Below are 21,587 nucleotides of genomic sequence, written 5' to 3'. Positions count from 1 at the left end.
GGACTGCCAGAGTGCACTAACCAGCTCCAGAATGGCCTAGTCAGTCACTAGAGCCACTCTGAAAGGTGCTGCCAAAGCCAGAACGTCCATCAACTTGTGAGATTTCTTGCAGACCTCTTCTGCCTGAATGTCCATAACAGAGACCACCATTCTCAGTAGACTTTGGTGAACCATGTAAACCTCTGATGCTGCTGAGTCGCTTACCACCTCCATAGCCTCATCTGATGGGGAGGAAGAGGTAGCGCCTGCACTGTGTCTTGCAGTGGGAGAACTTCCCAAGCGACTTCTAGCTACTCAGTACCAGGCCCGGTCCCAGTCCTCGAAGAATGTTGTCTGTGGGGCCAATACTCTTGGTGCGCCCTCGAGGAAACCAACTGAGGCAGGTAAGAGGAAGCCCTAGCAGGAGGAGGGACACCCCATGGTGTCCAGAAAAGGACCTATCTTTGTCCAGGCCATTGCCCCTTCAGAGAATGACACTGCTGCGACTGCTGCAAGACATATGGCTCCCAAGTCTCTGGCAGAGGATATGTGCCCTGCCTACATTGAGACACAAAAGTCTGCACCTCTGAGTCTGAGGAAGACAACTCTCAGTCCTCTGATAACAGTAGAGCAGAGCCCCATTGGAACCAGAGATAGGTAGCCAGAGCTCAGGGATGGCAGTACAAGGATACCATAGTTGGCTTGCCTCTTGATTGCACCAGCTTCTGATGTACCAAAAGCATAGAAGGTAATGGTACTGTATGCTCCTGAAGAGACAGAGTAGGAACCACTGGTACTGGTTGGAAACCTTCCTGCACAACCAGAGACACCAAGAGGTTAAGCAGTTCTCTCATGGCTGCATAAACCTCTGGTGTCATTGGTGCTTGTCTTGATTCCTGACCCTGATGTCTTTCTATGGGTACGTCAGAGGTTGGACTCGAGAGACATGACACAGGTTCTAGGGTTGACTATCTTAGATGAGGAGTCCTCTAGGAAGCACTCTTCAGAGTCTTTCCCAGAGTCCTTGCCTCTAGCTGACTTCAGTACAGACGATCTTGCCAATCAGGGTACTAAGTCTCTCAAGGGCCAGTCTCTCTTTTTTTGGCACCAGAGATAGAGAGTGAGGTGCTGTAGACATCTCCAATGGAGCACTCCATATCAAAATGCAGTACTCAGAGTCCATTTAAAAAGCAAGGTCTCCAATGGTGGGCCATTAGGAGACACTTGAACCTGGCTGCTCTATCCTTCTTAGAACCAAGCGTGGATCTCTTATAGATGGACACTTGTCAGTAATGTTGGACTCCTCCAAGCATTTTAGACAGCTGGGGTGTGGGTCAATGACAGGCAGGACTTAAACCCCAGAAAGCAAGGCATGGTTCTGATACCAGACCCAGTACCAAAATTTGAATTTGATTAAAAAAAAAAACAAAACAAAAACTGAAGCTTAATATTAACACTTATCTATATTAGATTTTACCTAACTACTAACTTCTAAGAAAAAATTGGCTATATACAAGGAGCAAGGGAAGAACTTGCTATAGCAAGACTGAAAGCACTCCAACAACAATCACTGGGAGTAAGAAGCAACTGAGGGTGGTCACTGCACCTTTTGTACCTGCAAGCAGTGGCAGGCAAGGGTTGAGTATGCTCAAGCTGCCCCAACGAGTACCACTGAGGGAAAAAGATCAACAACTGTGCGTGAGGGGGCACACACACCTACAGTGGAATGGACATGTAAAAATACTTGGAGAGAAGAATTTTAAAATGTTAAAAGACACATGATACCTCCAGGTGTGTGATTATAGTATCATATACACCACATTTCAGAGTGTCCATGCCTCAGGTTCACTTTCATAATACAAGATATGTGCGTATGACATACCTACACATCCTGAAATGTATTGCTTTCATAAAGGGGTTCTATTACTATTTCTTTGTTAATGGACGCCTTTAATCATGTCAAGTAACCAGGTGCCAAATCATTATAAATTTCTAAATACTTTGGGTAGAATTGGTGCACTATATAATAGAATATTTCTAAAAAAAATCTAAACTGATTATAGGGTAACTGTAGGGAACCAGAGGGTAAAGAGCCACCCTTGCAGCCTCAGTGGGCGGGGCCAGGCCAAGGTTCCGCCAATCCCTGGAAGGGGAAGGGTGGGACAGGAAGTACAAAGGGCAGGGCCCTCTGCCCTGTGAGGAGAGCACCAGGGAGGGAGACAGACACAGGCTGCTCCCTCGTGATCCTGCTGCTGACCCAGGCGAAGCCCTGGTCAAGGAGGAGCCTGACGCGGAGGAAGGCCTGTGGCAACCAGGGCTGCCAGCCACTGAATACCCAGAGGACCTGGAGGGGCCTGACGGCAGCCCGGGCCACCGTGAGTCCGATACCGAGGGGGAGCGGGAGTGGCCCGCAGCGGAATACCTGGAGGAGATGGAGGGACCGGAGCAACCCGCCTGAGAGACTGGGTAGGAAGTAGCCCAGGGGCCAAACTATACTGTGGGGTGGGTGTGTTTGGCCAGCGGGCGCGGACAGCCCCGCTGACCCAGCGGCGGGACTTTCACCTCCCGCCACTGCCAGGGCCCTGGGCTGGAACGCAGTGGAGTTGGGTGGGCCTGCGTTCCCCTACCCTGGTGCCCCCCTGCCTGAGGGGCACGCTACTGACTCCGGCCGGCACACCTTCCCCACTAATTCCCCAATGCCCGGAAGGTGTGGCTGAGGCCTGCCACGGAGACCATAGCTCTCCATCGCCCCTAGGGGCTCGGAGGACCGACCGACACCTGTCACAGTAACAAATGTTTTAAATTAATAACTTTTTGCTCATGATTTTTCATGAAAAAACAAGTAAATGAGTATTCCCACAATGCATTAATCCATAAGGACAAAGTTTAGCAATTTAAACATTGCCTTTTAAATACTTTAACTCCATGGAGCCCTAGATACAAATCCAGATAGATTTGAATCTGTCCCCAGAAGGGAAATTTTTCTATAATTCCAAAGGGAGAAGTGGGTACTCAGCACCTCTGACAATCAGGGCCTGTTTCTGTTCATCTTCTTATGATCTATGGATGAAGCTTTTGATGCCAAGGCATCATGTTCTGTGAAGTTTTTAATATTAACATATTTTATTAGAGTAGGAATTTGTCATGGTGTTCTGCACAAAAATTTCTCCTCTTTCCACTACTGTTATGTAGCTACATGACAGCTACTCTCCCCCATGGAAGTTGCTGGATTTCGATGATGCTGTATGAGAGAGAAGTATTTGGTGATCCCTCAGCAGAAAAGATGTAATGTATTAATTGTGGTACATACCAGAAATGAATCTTTTATGATACACACTACATGTTCCAGTGAGCTTGTTTGAGTGGAAATCAACCTTTCAAAAAGATGCAGTGTTGCTTTTTCAAGGCTAGGCAGATGACGAAGCCACAAGCTTAGGATAGCTGATTCAGAGAGGGCAATCTTCTTCCTGAGTTAATGGGAAAATATTGTTTTCTACAAACTGAGCCATGAAGTGAATAAATATTTAAAAGATTGCATATCGATGCAAAATTATCAATCCACATATACATACTTATGCACTTTCTCCTAAAATTGTATATCTAATTATTACCTACCTTTTACAGATGGGAAAACTGAGATACTAGCCCCTGGTCTACACTATGGGGTAGATCGACCTAACGCAGCTAAATTCGATTTAAAAATGACTGCGTCCACACAACCAACCCCATTCCGTCGACCTAAAGGGCTCTTAAAATTGAATTCTGTACTCCTCCCTGACGAGGGGCGTAGCGCTAAAATCGACCTTGCTGGGTCGAATTTGGGGTAGTGCGGATGCAAATCGATGGCATTGGCCTCCGGGACGCTATCCCAGAGTGCTCCATTATGACTGCTCTGGACAACACTTTCAACTCCGATGCATTAGCCAGGTACACAGGAAAAGCCCCGGGAACTTTTTGAATTTCATTTCCTGTTTGGTCAGTGTGGCGAACTCAGCAGCACAGGTGACCACGCAGTCCCCCCAGAATCGCAAACAAGCTCCAGCATGGACCAAAAGGGAGACATTGGATCTAATTGCTGTAGGGGGAGAAGCATCTGTGCAGGCCGAACTCCAATCAAAAAGAAGAAATGCAAATATATATGCCAAAATCTCACAGGGCATGTTGGAGAGAGGCTACAACAGGGACACAGCAGTGCCGCATGGAAGTTAAGGACTCAGGCAAGCCTACCAAAAGACAAAGTAGGCAAACAGTCGCTCCGGGTCAGAGCCCCGTACATGCTGCTTCTGTGATCAGCTGCATGGCATTCTAGGGGGGACCCTACCACTATCCGACCACTGTCTGTGGACACCTGCAAGGGGGGAGTCTCACGCCACAGTGAAGAGGATTTTGTGGACGAGGAGGAGGAGAATGCGCAGCAGGCAAGCGGTGAATCCGTTCTCCCTGGCAGCCAGGACCTTTTCATCACCCTGGAGCCAATACCCTCCCAAGGCGGGATCCCCAACCCTGAAGCCAGAGAAGGCACCTCTGGTGAGTGCACATTTGTAACTACAGCACAGGGTTTAAAAGCAATAGTGTTCAATGTTTGATTAGCCCTGAAGAATTGGGATGCATTCACGGCCAGTACAGCTACTGGAAAAGTCTGTTCACATGTCAGGAGATGGAGCGGAAATCCTCCAGGGACATCTCCTTGAAGCTCTCCTGGAGCTGAAAGCCATGAAAGCCTTTTGCAGAGGGTTTCTGGGGAGGGCTGCCTTATTTCATCCTCCACGGTAGGACATTTTATCACGCCAAGCCAGTAGCAAGTATTCTGGAATCATTGCAGCACAAAAGCATGGCAGCGAATGGTCCTGGGTTTTGGTCGCATTCAAGCAACATTCGGTCAATATCTTTCTGTATTAGCCTCAGTAGAGTGATACCATTCATCGTCACCTGGTTGAAATAGGGGAATTTTTGTAAGGGAACAGTAAACGGACCCCATTCATGCTGGGCTGTTTGCGCTTGGCTAAAAGGGATCAACCCAGAAAACAGCCATGCGGCGGGGTGGGGGAGGGGAGGAGTGAAGGAATCATCCCAGAGAATAGCCACATGGTGGGGGGAGGGGAGAAGGTATCATCCCAGAGACTAGCCACGCGGAGGGGTGGGAGGAGGTGTGTGTGCTGCACATCTACCCGAAAACCACAGCCCCTCCTTTTAAATGTGAAACCCAACCAGCATTGCTTGCTATGGGAAAGGATGGCGTTGCAGTTTGAAACCATTCCCACATGTTATGAAGGCATAAGAAGCCAACCCTGTGTAACAAAAGACTTACCATGGCTGCCTGGAAACCGAATTCTGTTGCCCAGCCATTTGTGATGTGTCACCCTACCGGCAGGCGTTCAATATAAAAGGCAAAACACGATCTTGTACCTAAAGCACATGTGCTGTCTGCTGTGAATTGCTTGATTCACTATGAGTCTCCCTTTTGTTCTCAAATGTATCATCTTAAATTTTACTCTCCCTTTTTATCTCCCCCCAGGTGCAAACGTTTCTACGCTCCCCCTATTATCTCTGTCCCTGTGGTTATTGCAGATTAGAAGGCGAAAAAAATGCACTCGCGAGGACATGTTTGCCGAGCTCATGCAGTCCTCCTGCACGGATAGGGTACAGCTTATTGCATGGAGGCGTGCAGTGGCAGAGGCCAGGAAAGAATCAAGTGAGCGCGAAGAGTGGAGGCAGGACGCAATGCTGAGGCTAATGGGGGAGCAAACAGACATGATGAAGCATCTGTTGGGGGAGCAAACGGACATGATGAAGCATCTGTTGGAGCTGCAGGAAAGCCAACAAGAGCACAGACCCTCCCTGCATCCACTGTATAACCGCATGCCTTCCTCCCCAAGTTCCATATCTGCCTCACCCAGACGCTCAAGAACATGGGGAGGAGACTCCAGGCAGCCAGCCACTCCACTCCACTCCAGAGGATGGCCCAAGCAACAGAAGGCTGTCATTCAAACAGTTTGATTGTTCGTGTGACTACAATAAACAATGTGGCCTTGTCCTTCCCTCCTCTCCCACCCCACCCGGGCTACTTTGTCTGACCTAATTTTGTAGTGTAGACATACCCTAAGAGATTAAGTGATTTCTCCCAAAGCCAAACAGCAGGTAAGTAGGAGTGCAGGAATTAGAACTAAGCTGCCACTGGCTCTTTAGTCCTCTATTCATGCTGCTTCTTAAAATGCTGCTTCTTAAAATGTGACTACAGGCTTAATAGAAAAGTTGAGAATTTATACTGTCTAATAGTAATTGCCTATCAACTGATTTATAGAAGTTCAGTTAAGTGAACCTCACAGCATATCTTGCAAGTCAACAAATCCATGCTCTGTCAGCTCATGAAAAGACTAGCTTTCTACTATAACTCAGCTAAAATACGTTATTATATAATTAGAAAATAAGATACCAAGAAAGCATAGGTTTGCAGTGGGATAACACCATAACGTGGGTATACTATGCATGAGGCAAAAAGCAGAGCACAGCAACCACCCAAGAAGAGGAAACATCCCACCACAACACACACTGGAATATGTTTACAGCTATTATAAAACTGGCATTAGGTTAGTTTCAGATTAAAATTTTTAAAAATACAACAAAAATTGCATATCTTAATGTAACACCCAATTATGCAGAATTAAACAGAACTAAGGTTAGGATCTGTCCTCTGGTGTCCATGCCTTATCATCATGGGACAGCTTGCGTGCTCTAACGATCCCCAGAGTCTGTGTTGGTGGGGGCTTTTTGCTTCTGGTAGGTTCTACCAGGCTTGACTGGTCTGTGAGGGAGGGGCCAGACAAAACATATACCCTGGTCCTCCAGGTTGCGGGTTAAGCACAGGGCTAACAACCTTGTCCTGTAAAAAACAAAATGTTACGGAAACAGCAACAGAGAAATCTACCATCACTGTGTGTGATGGCCTTCAGGAGTCAATGACCCATATGACTGCCAGTGGTGAAAGCCAAAAGGAAGCCACTGGCATGAAGACTGAAGTGCTCAACACCAAGACAAAAACCAAGGGTTTTTGGAACATACGGACAATGTATGAAACAGGGAAGCTAGCTCAGATCACAGCAGAGATGAGACGTTACAGCTTACACATGCTGGGTGTCAAAGAGAGCAGATGGATGGGATCAGGAAGACTAACAACAGCCTTGGGAGAAACTTTGCTGTTTTCTGGATGGGATGATGGACAACACCATGAGGGTGTTGCCATCCTTTTGAAGAAGGGAGTGGAGCATTCCCTGCTTTAATGGAAATCCATCAGCAGCAGACTTATGAGATCCAGACTGAAAGGGAAATATAATATCATCCTGATTCAGTGCTCTGCCCTGACAAATGACAGTGATGAAGAAGTAAAGGACAAATTCTACTTTTAAATCCGCCTGTAGTGTGAGGGAGTACCACACCTCAACCTAACTATTGTCATGGGAGACCTGAATGCCAAGGTCAGTAAGGACAACACAAACAACAACAGAGCAATGGGAAGACATGGGTGGGCACTATGAATGAAAATGGAGAAAGGCTTGTTGATTTTTGTAATATGAATGACCTAGTCATTGGCGGAACCCTATTTGAACATCGGGAAATTCACAAGCTGACATGGTGTTCTCCAAATGACAGAGATAAGAAGCAGACTGACTATGATCAATGGCAAATGGCGACGCTCACTGACAGATGTGAAAGTGAGAAAGGGTGCAGATGTTGGTAGCAACCATCACCTTGTGACAGCCTCCATCAAGCTAAAACTGAGAAGCGTGGGTCCACCAAACAAGGGACAGACATTATGATATTGACAAGCTGAAGTCCCTTGAAATACAGAAAGCCTTTGTTCTGCAGTTAAAGAACAGGTTTCAAGCATTTGCAGACCTTGATGAAGAGGAGGGAAATGCAGGATTCTGATAGTGGTTGAAAACTTGTATAATTTCTGTTCACAACTGTTGTCTACACAGCTGCTTCACATAAGATTTTACAACTCCAGATAGAGGAAAACAGCAAAAATAATTAACACATGTGCAGTACTTTACATTTTCAAAATACTGTTTAACCATTAAATTAATGTGTATATATTATATGCACTGTACTACAACGTCTTGGCTCAGCAGGGTGAATTAAGAAGAGTGTCAGATTAGATTAACATTAATTTTATATTGTTTTTTGTGGTTTGATATGTATTATTATTTCAAGCTTTCTTTCTGATTTTAAATCAGAAAATGACAAGTGAAAAATGGACACTTCTTTGTATTTTTGAAAAAGGATAAATGCAAAGTCCACACAGAGAAACTTTAACTCATAGGCAGGAAAATATTTCTTATACTGGGAGCAAACTGTCCTCTCTGTCCTTGTGCCAGAGGAACTTGGGCATGCTTCACAGGGGACACCACTGGGTTCTCTGGTAGGTTACTAGTCATACTACTTTTCTAGCATTTACTAATAACTAATTAAAGGAGCAGTCTTCTTGGATATCCAGAAAGAAGCCAAGTAAGGCTCATAACTTGAGGTCAGAGGCTGTAAAGGGCAGACAGACAGAGGTGAAGAATAGGGAGATAGATAATGAAAGGTGACTGAAGTAGAAAAATGTAATTAAGTCCCTCTGAAGGTTACAAGAACCTCAATAGAAGACCAAGAGCCCACCATACAAAGAATAATGAGCTCAACACATCTATGCACAGGAATACCCTCACAAGTACTTTCAGAGGCCCTCAATGAATAAAGTGGCCAACAACAATACAAACTGAATTCCTTTAGCTTGTTGTGATAAACAATCACTGGAAAAGGTAAAACACAGGTCAGAGTATTAGATTCAGAAAAATCCTCTGTGATCACAGAAAAACCGTCTATCACCACAGAAAATGTTCAGACTCACATTAAGGAGCGACAAAAATATTTGTAATGATTTAATTGCCTGTTGACTCAAGTGATATTGACTCAGTTTGGACAGTCTATCCTAGGGCAGTTGTCCTAGGAAAGCTTCCAGAATTTTTACCACTACTTGTGGAAAGTGCTGATCTGAAGCCACAGGAAACAGACAAGTCAAAGACAATCCATTCCTTTTGGATTTTCAGATAAAGTTTCACTAAAACGAAGAGACTTCATTAGTTTCTGATGGAGTACTTATCTAGTAGCACATGTACAACGATAAATTAAAAATTGCTGCCCTGATATCATCTACCAATGCAATGTTTTATTTTGCTGTTACTAGAGCCGTTGGGGGAAACACTGACTTCTGGTCTTCTTCAGCGATCTCATCTGAACTTTGCAGACATAATGATGATGGGCTCCAGAAGAACTAGCATCCAGCCCTCCTTAGCTAAAATTATTTTTGGGGCCAGCTTAGGGACTTCGAAGAGATGGGAGAAAGGTGGATGAATGGGGGAGAAAAGGTTCCCAGAGGATCATTTAAATATGAGGAATTCACGGTTTCCAAAAATGTCTTTTTAAAGCTATATAGCTGCCGAAAGCAGGAATTTCAGAGGGAGGGGGATTTTTTTTTGTTTTGTTGGCTTTAAAAAAAAAAAAAAAAAAACCTCAGTCTGAGGATTAGTTCAGAAAACATGATATCTAGAGTAACAGCCACATTTTCTTCTACTGACTATTATGGTAGATCGTGCCAAACTATCTCAACCTTAGAATATGGACACAGTTTAATACAGACACACAGTATGAGGACAGGTGAGCAAAAAGTTTCAAATTTATGAGATGGACTCCAGCAAAGACTTCTGTGCATTGTGAAGGAAACACCCTTTTCACTCCAGAAAACCTAGGTGAAGGATATTGTAATCATTCTTATGTCTAGAACTTCATATTTTAGTTGATAGAATCTCTGTTTCACTGAATGACCCTCTTGCTTAAGCTACTGCCCAGTCCACACTCTTAGAGGATCCACCTACCATATGAACATACATCACATATATGTTGTTTTAACATATAAATTATAAGGACTCTTATTTGGGGTCACAAAGACAGCCCTCTCTCCACTCAAAAATTTTATCAGAGGAATGATCCAAGGTATCTGGTCTCTTGAGATGCTGAAAGGAGAAAGAGCTATAAGGCAGGGTTGTGATGAGCAGCAGTTGCCCCTGCAAGACATTGTGATGATTAGAGGAATGTTCGGGATGTGAAGATTCAAGTGTTCTAGGTATGAGTATACTCTTCTTCAGTGGTGTATGCAAAAGGGGATCAAATACAAGTTATGTTTAAATCTTTAGAAATAAGGCCCAGGGATTTCATCCCAACTATGTGGTTTAATGAAGTGGGTGAAGTATTCAAGGCCTTATGTGGTCACTGTGAAAGCCCAAACTCAAAAGTTAAATCACTAGGTCTCAGAGATTCTATTCCATTCTATATAGGTTCTATCATCCTCATCACCAAAGTATCTCAGTGCCTTCAAGGACTGCACTGAATGACATGACTAATATCAATCACACAGGAGTGCCGAACAGGGTCCAAGGCCCTCCCACTTTTGAAAGTGGATGGGGAGCCTGGAGGGAGGAACTACAGGCCAAGGGCTGCTCTTGGGTCCCCCCACCCTGGGAAGGTGGAGGCCTGGCTCCAGCTTCTGCCTTGGCCAGAATGCAGGGCCCTGGGCGGGGGGAGGGCGGAAAGGGAAGAGGAGGACAGGGGCTGGGCCTTGTGCCCCTCCCCCACCCCCACACACTTAAGAAGAATCTGTCACCCCTGGTCCAAGGAGAGAAGCGTGAAACTTTTGTTAGGGTGTTTTTGTTTATTTCTTTGCTTGCTTACTTAGGTAGATTTTAAATACCTACTCATTACAATATATTTGTATTAGAGAAGGTGAGATTGAAGGAGGATGCCAATGGAAGTTGGTGAGGTTTGTGCTGGTCTTTATCATAGAATATTAGGGTTGAAAGAGATGTCAGGAGGTCATCTAGTCCAATCCCCTGCTCAAAGCAGGACCAACACCAACTAAATCATCCCAGCAAGGCTTTGTCAAACCTCTAAGGATGGAGATTCCATCACCTCCCTAGGTAACCCATCCCAGTGCTTCACCACCCTCCTACTGAAACAGTGTTTCCTAATATCCAACCTAGACCTCCCCGACTGCAACTTGAGATCATTTCTTCTTGTTCTGTCATCTGCCACCACTGAAAACAGCCTAGCTCCATCCTCTTTGGAACCCCCCTTCAGGTAGTTGAAGGCTTCTATCAAATCCCCCCTCATTCTTCTCTTCTGCAGACTAAATAACCCCAGTTCCCTCAGCCTCTCCTTGTAAGTCATGTGCCCCAGCCCCCTAATCATTTTCATTGCCCTCCACTGGACTCTCTCCAGTTTTAATCTATGAGCTAATCTCATCCAAGCACTGGACCACCTTGGAGGCAGAGTTATAAGCAAATCTACATATCGTTAACTGTATTCAAGTGCCTAGTTAAAAATAATCTGCTGGGAGACAGAAGACTTGAACACAAGGAGAACCAAGTTCTCAATAGAAATACGAGAACGAACTGTCAGGCAACACAAAGACAAGAATATAACCAATATTTTTTGGTAAGCAAGGACACAAAATTAAATCTGGATCTCTAATAGCAGAAGTTAGGAAGGATCCAGTATATTTATGGCAAAGAGGTACAAAATCTCAGTGAAAGGCAAAATCCAAAAACACAATTACAGTGACACTGTCTAACATATCATAGGGAAAGTAAAATTGAAACAGCACATCAGCAGTCTAGAATCCTTGTTTTTGTTCCAACTTTAGGTCTGCTATTCAGGTAAAAAGAAAATATTCTGTTACAATACAGTAGACATTCAATGCATCCAACATGCAAATTCACCTAATAGTAATTCCAACTGAACAGAGTTAATATTCTTTTTGGTGAGGAGGCATAATCTGTATATTCTATGTTACTTACTTTAAAAATGTCTCATTCACAGCTTCTAAAAACTCTGAGCTGAGAACCTCTTGTGATCCACCTCCATGATAGGTAAGGAGCGCTTCCAGTAGAGGAGTTACATCAGGCAAAGTGATAAGAGGGACGCAGAAAAGGGACACTACAGTTACATGATCATCTGAAACTCTGGAGAAATAAAAAAAGGTTTCTTATTTTAGGGAAAGAAAACACTCAAAAGTCTTAACTTCTAAAGTTAAGAAAACAATTATTTATTGTAGCAAATGCTGAAGTATTCTCAAATGGAATACTTCAAAACAATCAGAATTTCTGTATGTTGGCACTGAAAACTATGGTAAACATATTGCAGTAGGGACCTCAAACAATTCTAAAGTGCTGGTGGGTGTTCAATAACTACATATGCCTTGCTAGCAATGAATATTTTGCCTGTCCCAGTTTGATAAAGAGCAAAGCAGTCCCTCAGAGGAAGATTACAGTTTCACAGCTCCCACATGGGTATCTTAAGTTCTCACAGGAGACAACCAAGCTGGCTTTGAGATCTCTATGGTTTCCTTGGCTTTTCTCATTCCAGCAGGAATTACTCCAGTGCATACCACAGTATAAATCCTGCTACCTTCAAGTGCTCAGGCATAAAATACGAGGATTTGTCTTAAAGATCTACAACTGAAGGGATGTATAGCATAGTATTTGTATAGCATTAGTACAGCATAGCATAGTAATTGACCCTGCCTAACAAGATTGCACTTTTGGAAAAGATTAATGATGGTGCAATCTAAATAGTACTAAGGTGGAGGATAATTTAATATTTAAAGCCAAATTTTAAAAAGATTGACTTTTTCACATATGGATGAGGGTGTTAACTGGGCAGCCAAAATAAGCAATTACATATGCAAAAGTAGGTATTTCCCAGTTTATGTACAAAATTACTTGTTATTACCTGTAGCGGGGTGGCTGCCTCACCCCCATGAAAGAGTGGACCAGGGCAGGCCAGTGCAGCTGCGCAGTCTGGCAGCCAATAGGGAAGGGCCTGTCCGGAGTCAATCAGAACTGAGCTTTAGGTGGCCAATCAGGGCCAGGCTCAGCCCTATATAAAGGCTGCCCAGGAAGGGAGCGGTCAGTCTGTCCCAGACCTTCATGGGGGAAGGTCTGTCTCCTGAGCAGGAAACCAGCACCTAGGACAGCGTGGTGCTGGACAGGCTTGGGGAAGCAGAGGAGAGCTCTAGCCTGACACCTGCCAGACTGCTTGGTCTGAGTAGAAGGGCTTAGAGGGTGCAATGGTGTCAGAGGGGAAGTGACCCAGGGAAGACTGAAAGGAAGGGGAGAGAAGGAGGGCAGGGAGGCTGATGTTAGAGGGTCCTTGGGTTGGGACCCAGAGTAGTGGGTGGGCCTGGGTCCCCACCCTCTTTTCCCCCTTGTGCCGCACCAGGCCGTGGAGAGGTAGCTGAATCAGGCTGCAATCTGCCCCCAGACATAAGAGGGGCTAGACTTGGGGGTTGTGGCAGGTCACTGAGGCTGGTGCAAAGACTCTTGATTAAAGCCCTGCACTCAGAAAGGGTGAGTGTGGACTTGGGGGCACTGCTGGAGGGCAGTGTCCTGAAGAAGATGCTGCAAGCTGGGAGCAACATGGGTTGAGAAGCCAACTGAGGGAGAGAGATGGATGGGACACCACCGGCAGAGGGCGCTCTGCATAAATTGAGCTAATTCCCTGACCGAACAGCAGGAGGTGCTGCAGTGGTGAGTCCCAACCCCGTCACGTTACCCATGCATCTGAACTTCAGAAGTAAAATTTAACAAGCTATATTTTGAAAATGTGGCTGTTCTTTTGACCAGAAACATCCCTCAAGTCTCCTGGAAAAAGGGTACTGATGGATGAAAACTACAGTTATTTACAGTGTCCTATTCAGCAATAAGAACTGAACATATTGTGATTTGTTGACAGACCTTCTGATGTCTACAGTGGGGAAATGCTACATGATATATTTTCAAAGTTTCCTAAAATTTTTGACTTAATATTTCCAGTTTAAAAATGAATATGGAAATAGGTATAGACATTCAGGCTCTGGCTGCAGCCTGGGCTCTAGGACCCTGTAAGTGGAAGGGTCCCAGAGCTGCACCTGATCCTGTACGTCTACACCTCAATTAAACAGCTCCTAAACCAAAGCCCCATGATCCTGAATCAGCTGGCACAGGCCAGCCACATGAGTCTAACTACAGTTTAGACATACCCTTGGACATCTCTCCCTGAACCTTAGAGTGTGTGTGAGAGAGATACATGGGGCAGAATCAGACAAGGGAGTCCACGGTAGTCTAGCTCTTTGCAGGAAAGCCAAGGGTGTGGGTAGGCTGCCCCAGAGCTAATGCAAAGACGCCAGGTTTCTGTGCAGACTCCCCTCCTGTTTCCTGGCCTCCTATTGCAGGTTTATCTAGGACTGGACAATCAGATCCTTAACTACTCTGCTGACCATGCACAAGAAGGAATATAATCCTGCTCGCTCTCCCACTGCAATATAAACCCTGTAGTATTAGCACAAGTAGTAAAAATCTGTTTTGTTACTGAAGTGAGCACCTATGACAGACTATACACAGTGTGCACCTCTGAGTAAAATGGAGCCATTTTCACAAAGGCTTTTCAAGTAACAACCACACTTTAATTGAATACATATGGTATGTATCCCTCTGTTTTATTTTTGCTTTAATTTTTACTGACAAACTTTGATTCAGATGTAATCAAAGGTTCTGTTGGTGTATTCTGAAAATATTTTAAAATGTTTATTAAAAGGTTAGTCTTCATTTCAAAAAGCCCACAGTACCAGGTATACTAAGGAGGGATGGACACATTCAAAGTGGTGAGGAAATCAAGAACTAAGCAAATACAATTGTTTTTACCAAAGAGACTGCTGCTCAGTCACCTCAAACAGCACTTCTATCACCCAATTCCATGTATTTAAACAGTGAATCTACTTGCGTTGAGTAGTAGTTACTCACACGGGTAATCTCAATGGTACTACTGTGAGAGTCAGGACTCCTCAGCATGAGTAAGGACTACAAATTTGGCACTACTGGTGACATCTGCCCTTCTGACATCACATAAGCATACAATAATACCTGCAATGTTCACTGATATGAACAAGGAATGGAAATACATAATTGGCTAAGAGGGGCATGTAAGAGCACTGCAGACATGCTACCTTATACCCCAAGGCTGTGATTATCTGGTAAGTAAAATGTTTTCTGTGATGTTCCACTTAACTAGCTTGTCCATTACCAAAGCTATATGGTAATTCTAAATATTACCATGATTCTAAATATATTTAAATCGAACGTTTCAAAAATTCTGAAAGGTCCTCACTGAACTTCAATGATCCATACTAAGACTTATTGAAATGAAGTTTAGATAACGCCTACCTCCCTTGAATGTTAAGTCCATTAAACTGATTTCCTTTGAGTTCTGTCACTAATGATGAGACTATCTGTTAAACAAAATCAATGACATTAAAAACATTTTATTTATAGAGAGAAAAATACACAACACACTGCAAATAGGAAGACATCAGTTGTATTTGTCTGTGCGAGAGACATTTCAATAGTGGTAAGTAGCCTTTTCTGTAGAGTCCCCTCCCCCCACACTTTCTTCCCCCCTCCAGTTCCAGATCAGTGTTCAAGACAATTACAAGTACTGAAGTTGTTAAACCCCCATCATATCATTCCCATTACACAATTAGCAAGCAAATAAGTGAAATATTACAGATTTGCATCCCAAGAGTTGAACTTTTAAAGCCTTACAATAGGTAAAAATTCCAAAATAAGTAGGTAAATCTTTTTATGAAATAATATTCCTATGATTTTACAGGGAAATGAAAAATCACTAATTTCCCCAAAATATAGGGTTCAACTAGCATTGTAAATAGTGTGCACAGTCAAAAAGAAAATGTAACTGCATTTCCGGCAAACAAATGCCACAAAATATTTTCCCTAAATTTCATAATGTTACAAAACATATCTTATCTAATAGTCATTTTAGTGACACATGAACAAGGATATTTTTTTTTTAAAAACCATACACTTTAGTATAAGCCTCCCTTTTTGTCATCTCTCATTTTATCTTTCTTCCTTAAAAGGCTATAAGAGGAACCAAGCTACGAAAAGATAAGTCATTCAGTTCATGTTTCTTATAGCAATGACACTTTCATACACACTCTTACAAACTGGTGATTTTATTACTAATAAAACCTCCATTACACAAAATACTCACATTTTTAACCAGTTTAGAATAGTAATCTGCAGACGTGTAGCCAAGAGCAGAAATAAAGGTACCAGTACCAACTTCGTTAGCTCCCCATGAAGAAGAAGAAAGGAGATGGCACAGCAAGCTCTTGATGAAATCAGTGAAGGAGAAACAAAAAAAAAAACACATTTTAGTGTCTGATATTGTTGATGCTATACCTAGATTTTGGGCCAGATCCTCAGATGGACTGTGGCTACTTTGAACCACACCACCAATATACTTTGGTCACAAAAGTCAGTGAAAGTTGCTTGGCTGAAGAGCATTCTAGAGTTGGGGTGATGCTGCTGTGGCTGACAGCGAAAACAAGGATTCAGATGTCACATGCTCTTGATAGTGCTAGTGTAGCAAGAAAAGGGCCTGGCCAGGATGGCCCCATACTACACGGATCCTGAGCTAGCTTTTAGGCCCCCGGATGCCATTCCAGGCTGGTATAACTTCAAGTACCCCTCAGACCATTAACACTGTGCACAAGGAAAGAAGTGCACAGAGCAACAGTCAGTCAGTATGGTGGCAAAGGGAATTTTACACTAGAGTTTCACACTACTCCCTCAATTATGCTTAGAATATTTTGGACATACTTGAGGATCTGGCCTTTTTTTAAAGCTGTCTCACTAGGGAGTTAATGGCAGCATTTATGGTTTAATGTTGACATTTACTTAATATTTTCACTACTAAATTCTTTACACCAAATTTCAAAACCATTAGAAAACATATTAAAAAAATACAAATAGTTGGTGTTCTATTTGCTGTAAGCTGAAATCAAATGAATTTTTATAAAAGCCCGGAACAATGATTGCAGGAAGTGCCATTGATGATTCTGTAGGTGGCACTCTTCCTTCTGAGTTAGTACCAAACCACTACCCCAGCATGTTAGTAAGGCACTGCACTGCAAGATATGCTGGCTTTTGGACAAACCAAGGTATCACCCACTTGAATATCCCTCAGTATGAACAGCTCTGCTCTTATGAAAAGTGCTATCGCAACTACATTAGTATTTTGCTTATCAAAAAAATTACATTTCAGTTGAATATAGTTCTTAATTTCCAATTGTCAACTGTTATATTCTAATGGAATGTAGTACTAGACAGTTGCCATATTCCACCTCAGTGGTTCGTTTCAGGTGCATGTTGAATCAGGACCTTACATGTTATAGCTACCTAAACAACATACAAATTCAACATGATTAATCATATGGAAATGTGTATGAAAGCTAGGTTATTGTGACTGAGTGAATTAGGATGAGCAGACACTGAATAAGAAGGCACTTGAAGACGCTTCGGTCTCAATTTGCCTTCCAAACGCATTTTGAAGTCCTGTGACCTCAGTGGTACTGAGTCCTTTATCTATATATATATTTTTTTTAACAGAGAACCTCATCTAAAATTCTCAATTAAAAAGAAAGCAGTTTAATTGCTGCTTTCAGAACTCCAATCCAAATATTTATATATGCTTTGCTGGTTCACTGGTCCTGGAATTAAAAATATGCCCAGTTTGAAGTACAGTATATAAGATAACAAGCAATAGAAATGCAATAAAGTCTAAAGACAATTATGGAATATCAAGAGATGTGCATCCCAAACTCTTGTATAATTTTGTATTCTTTTCTACAGGATTATTTTACACTGAAGATTTATGGTAATGCCTGAATTTTTTTTTAAGATTTATTTTAGAGCTTTCAGCAAAAGAATAGCTGTTCTACTACCATCTAGTGGCAACTGTTCTAAACTGAAAATGAAAGGAAAATATTGTAGCAATTGTTTTATACAGCAGTTTGACAAAAGCAATTAATATACTTTTTTAAAAAATTTCAAAGCAGGAAAAATCAGCAAAAAGGGAACTTTCCTGGTGCGCAAACATCCAAATACAATCAAAATAGAAACTTTATTCACCTTCATATTTTCCCTCTAATTTTCCCCATAATTAAATTACTAATTACTCTGGTAATTGCTATGTGTTTAACTCTTAAAATGCTATCAGACAGCACCTGGAAACTAGGAGGGTTCAGCAGCTGCAAGGAGGCAAGGGGATGGATTGCTGGACTGAATGCAAGTTGAAAGATTCAGGGAGATGGCAGAACTGAAGACTCCTTGTCCAAGCATGGAGCCAGAGGAACCATTGTGTCACTACACACAATGGGTGCTGTGCACCATTACCTTCACAGGATTTCTGCCATCATTACATACAAACTAGGAGGCCTTGTAGATGAGCCGAAGCCTTCTTAACTTTTCTGGGATTGTTTAGCTGAGTCAAGCACTACTCAAGACGTTAAATCTACAAAAAATCTCTTCTCAGACAAATTTTTCTAAATCTCTAACTTTTATTTCCGTCTCTGGACCTATTTCTATTATACTGTTTTCAATATGGGGTGAACAAAAAAGTGAAGAGTAGTCAAAGTGAGAGCATGACATTGGTTTATATAGCAGTATAGTATTTCCAGTATTGTTCTTTACCCCTTCCTTAATATCCTAACATTTGCTTTGTGATTGTCATGTACTATGAACCACCCACAATGACAATCAGGTCCTTTTCCTCAGAGTTCATAGTTAAGTTCAATCAACATGTATTACTAGTTCAAATTGTTCCATCTAACATGCATTACATTGCATTTACCATCTCTGTTCTCTAATTGGCTGGATTTGGTAGGTCCCTGTGAAGTTCCTCAAATAGTGAATGATGGCCTTAGTAACAGATTAAAGAGTACAATGAAGAGGAAAAGCAGGTAGTCTGGGGAACACTGCAATTGGTTCTGGAAGAAGACTATCCTAAGCCAGTATGCTTTCTCCTACTGGGCTCAGAACAGAAATGCTCTTGCCACAGGAGGGACTTCTGGAGTAAAGGCATACTGTGTCTGCCCAGAGAGGTGACCCTGCACTGGGTCTCATAAAATAGCATCAAAAGTAGCTTTGAGGGGAAAAATTAAGAAACCAGAATAAACACTGATTTCTTTTTGTAAAATCTGCAGTACAATGACTTGAAAGGTTGCTTTAAGACTTTAGAGACCATATGCATTTTTAAACTTAATTAGATAGCACATTTTGGAAAGCAGGTGGGAGAGAGCCTTGGGGATTAGTTTAACAAATGTGTAGACAATTAGGACTTTAGGGTTGTCACTACTCTGATTATTGGAGCAACTCCATGGATGTCACAGTGACAGCAGGTTTAGAGGTGGTCAGAAGAAACATTCATATGAAACAATTTAGTCTGAAAACAATGTTTCAAAAGAACTAAAATTTCTCACAAAAGGCTTTTAGAGTCTGTGTCAGATTGCTGTGGCTCTGGGGTCTCCAGGTTTCTGGGGTCCATACCTCTGAGACTGTCCTGCCACATGGATTCAGTTCCACATTAGAATACCAAATTTTTCAAAAATTCTCAAACTGGAAAACCCAACTTTTGGCCAGCTCTAAGTAGATGCCTTTATTTTTGGAGATGAAGTTTTTAAACATCATTCATGGAGGTTAGCTGACAATCATGGAGCACATGACTTTGTTACAAGTGGCATATCATTGAGTGGCTCCTTTCCTGGCAGCCCCTACTGGCCTCAGGTTGCTCTGCAGGTGGCCTTTCTTGCCTCAGTTTCCCCTTTCAAGGGGCAGCTTAAATAAATTGAACTCACCCTTTCATAACTCTAATGTTAACAGCCCTCCTTCAGATTTGATTTTATTCATATGAAGTTCACAAATAAAACACAAGTCTTCCACCTCAGCCTTAAGCTGGAAATAGCCACTTCTCCCTGAGAGCTGTCTCTTTTTTTTCTTGCTTAGCATGTACAGAAGACCCAAGGCCTGATCTTCTCCCCAGCCACAGCTCCCAGGCTTTTCAGCTGGAGTCTCCCTTTCTCAGGGCCACTGCAGGAGACTCTCCCTTCCTGCAGCTTCTTCTCTTTCTTTCCCTGAGGATTCCCCCAACCAACCCCCCACACAACTCCCTTCTACCCTTTATTAGAGGATTGAGGTGATTCCCCGATGAGGTGTCTCCCTTAAGTAATTAGGGTTGGCTGGCCCCAGGCAGCAAGCCCTTAAGAGGCATGCCACCATGTTACATTCAGCAAGGCAGTGTCAGAAGTAGAACTGGATCCTAGGCCATTTCCTAACTAATTGTACCAATGTACTTAGAAGGGAAATCAAATGTACAATTTTCTGATGTATTTAAATTAATTTACTCCATTTCTTTTTCCCCTTCAACATGTTAATCCAAAAGAAATTACGACAGATACTTTTCTGCTGTTTTTCCTTTTAAAAAAAAAATCTTGCTTGCAGGTTTAAAAAAGTTATGTCCCATGCTATCTAAATGAAATGAACAACCACCCAATGCAAACTAGTCTGGTATTTTGAGCATTTGTATTTTTTAAACTATGAAATAAACATTCAGAAATCTCAAGAACTGCAGTGGTTAAGTCTGTAAATGAGACGGAAGCCTGCTCATTCATGGAATGTCTCAACACACACAGTTTATGTAGCCTATTCCATTTGTAGGATGCTGACATAACACAATTCACAGAATTTCCACACTCTGATCCAATTATAACAATCTCCAATTTTTAATTTTGTTTGAGACCTCTTGCTTGCTCACTCATTAGTTCCAGGAAAAGATATAAAATTGGTTTTCCATAAACCAAAACTGAAAGGCAGAAGAAAAGAACGTTGAATTGAACAACAATGTACACATTTAAACATAATGGAGTTTTTCAGAATACAGTTTTGGTCTGTACAATTTTGTTTTTCTAGCATTTGATCAGATTCCCAGTGTTTAAATTAGCTATGTAGAAATTGTATCAGTATATAGCCACATTGAGAGCTAAGTTATCAATACATACATTTGTAGATTCCACACCCTGAAGGGACCACTGTGATCATCTAGTCCAGGGGGTTCTCAAACTGGGGGTCAGGATCCCTCAGGGGGTCGTGAGGTTATTACTTGGGGGGGGGTCACGAGCTGTCAGCCTCCACCCCAAACCCCGCTTCACCTCCAGCATTTATAATAGTGTTAAATATAAAAAGTGGTTTTGATTTATAAGGCGGGGTCGCAGTCAGAGGCTTGCTGTGTGAAAGGGGTCACCAGTACAAAAGTTTGAGAACCACTAATCTAGTCTGACCTCCTGTACAACACAGGCCACAGAGCTTCCCAAAAATACATGGGTTTACTTTGAATGGATGTTTTAAACTGTCTGTAAGCAATTTCTTTAACTACTTGCTATCACAGAAACACAAAACTGAGCTACAATTTCTGCTTTAAAACTTTGAGCAAATTATGTTTTAAACAATGTGGAATTTACAGATTTAATATTTTAGACAAAAAAATTTGTACTATGTGCACTTGTACTTCACTGATTGACCAGTGAACATGAAATGTAAATTTAACGTTTCAAACTCAACTCTAGTTTCACCTTGACTCAAGTCCTTTGCAGTAACAACCCATAGATCCTGGTCCAACAAATC

At 42.5% G+C, this 21,587-nt stretch overlaps 1 protein-coding gene across 5 annotated transcripts in view; it reads right to left on the bottom strand.

Annotated features, from left to right (window-relative positions):
- FANCC (FA complementation group C) overlaps positions 1-21,587 on the bottom strand; it is a 155,738-nt gene that overhangs the window by 62,403 nt on the left and 71,748 nt on the right. For all 5 annotated transcript variants that reach the window (XM_077817485.1, XM_077817486.1, XM_077817482.1 and 2 more), the window contains exons 5-8: positions 16,120-16,239; positions 15,273-15,337; positions 11,871-12,035; positions 3,290-3,446 (exon numbers count right to left, since the gene is read on the bottom strand). In XM_077817485.1, the coding sequence (XP_077673611.1) occupies positions 3,290-3,446; positions 11,871-12,035; positions 15,273-15,337; positions 16,120-16,239 (507 nt within the window). The remainder of the gene's footprint in view (positions 1-3,289; positions 3,447-11,870; positions 12,036-15,272; positions 15,338-16,119; positions 16,240-21,587) is intronic.

Source organism: Eretmochelys imbricata, chromosome 5 (genome assembly GCF_965152235.1).
Source record: "Eretmochelys imbricata isolate rEreImb1 chromosome 5, rEreImb1.hap1, whole genome shotgun sequence".
NCBI classification, from domain to species: domain Eukaryota; kingdom Metazoa; phylum Chordata; order Testudines; family Cheloniidae; genus Eretmochelys; species Eretmochelys imbricata.
This window is presented reverse-complemented; position numbering and strand designations above follow the sequence as displayed.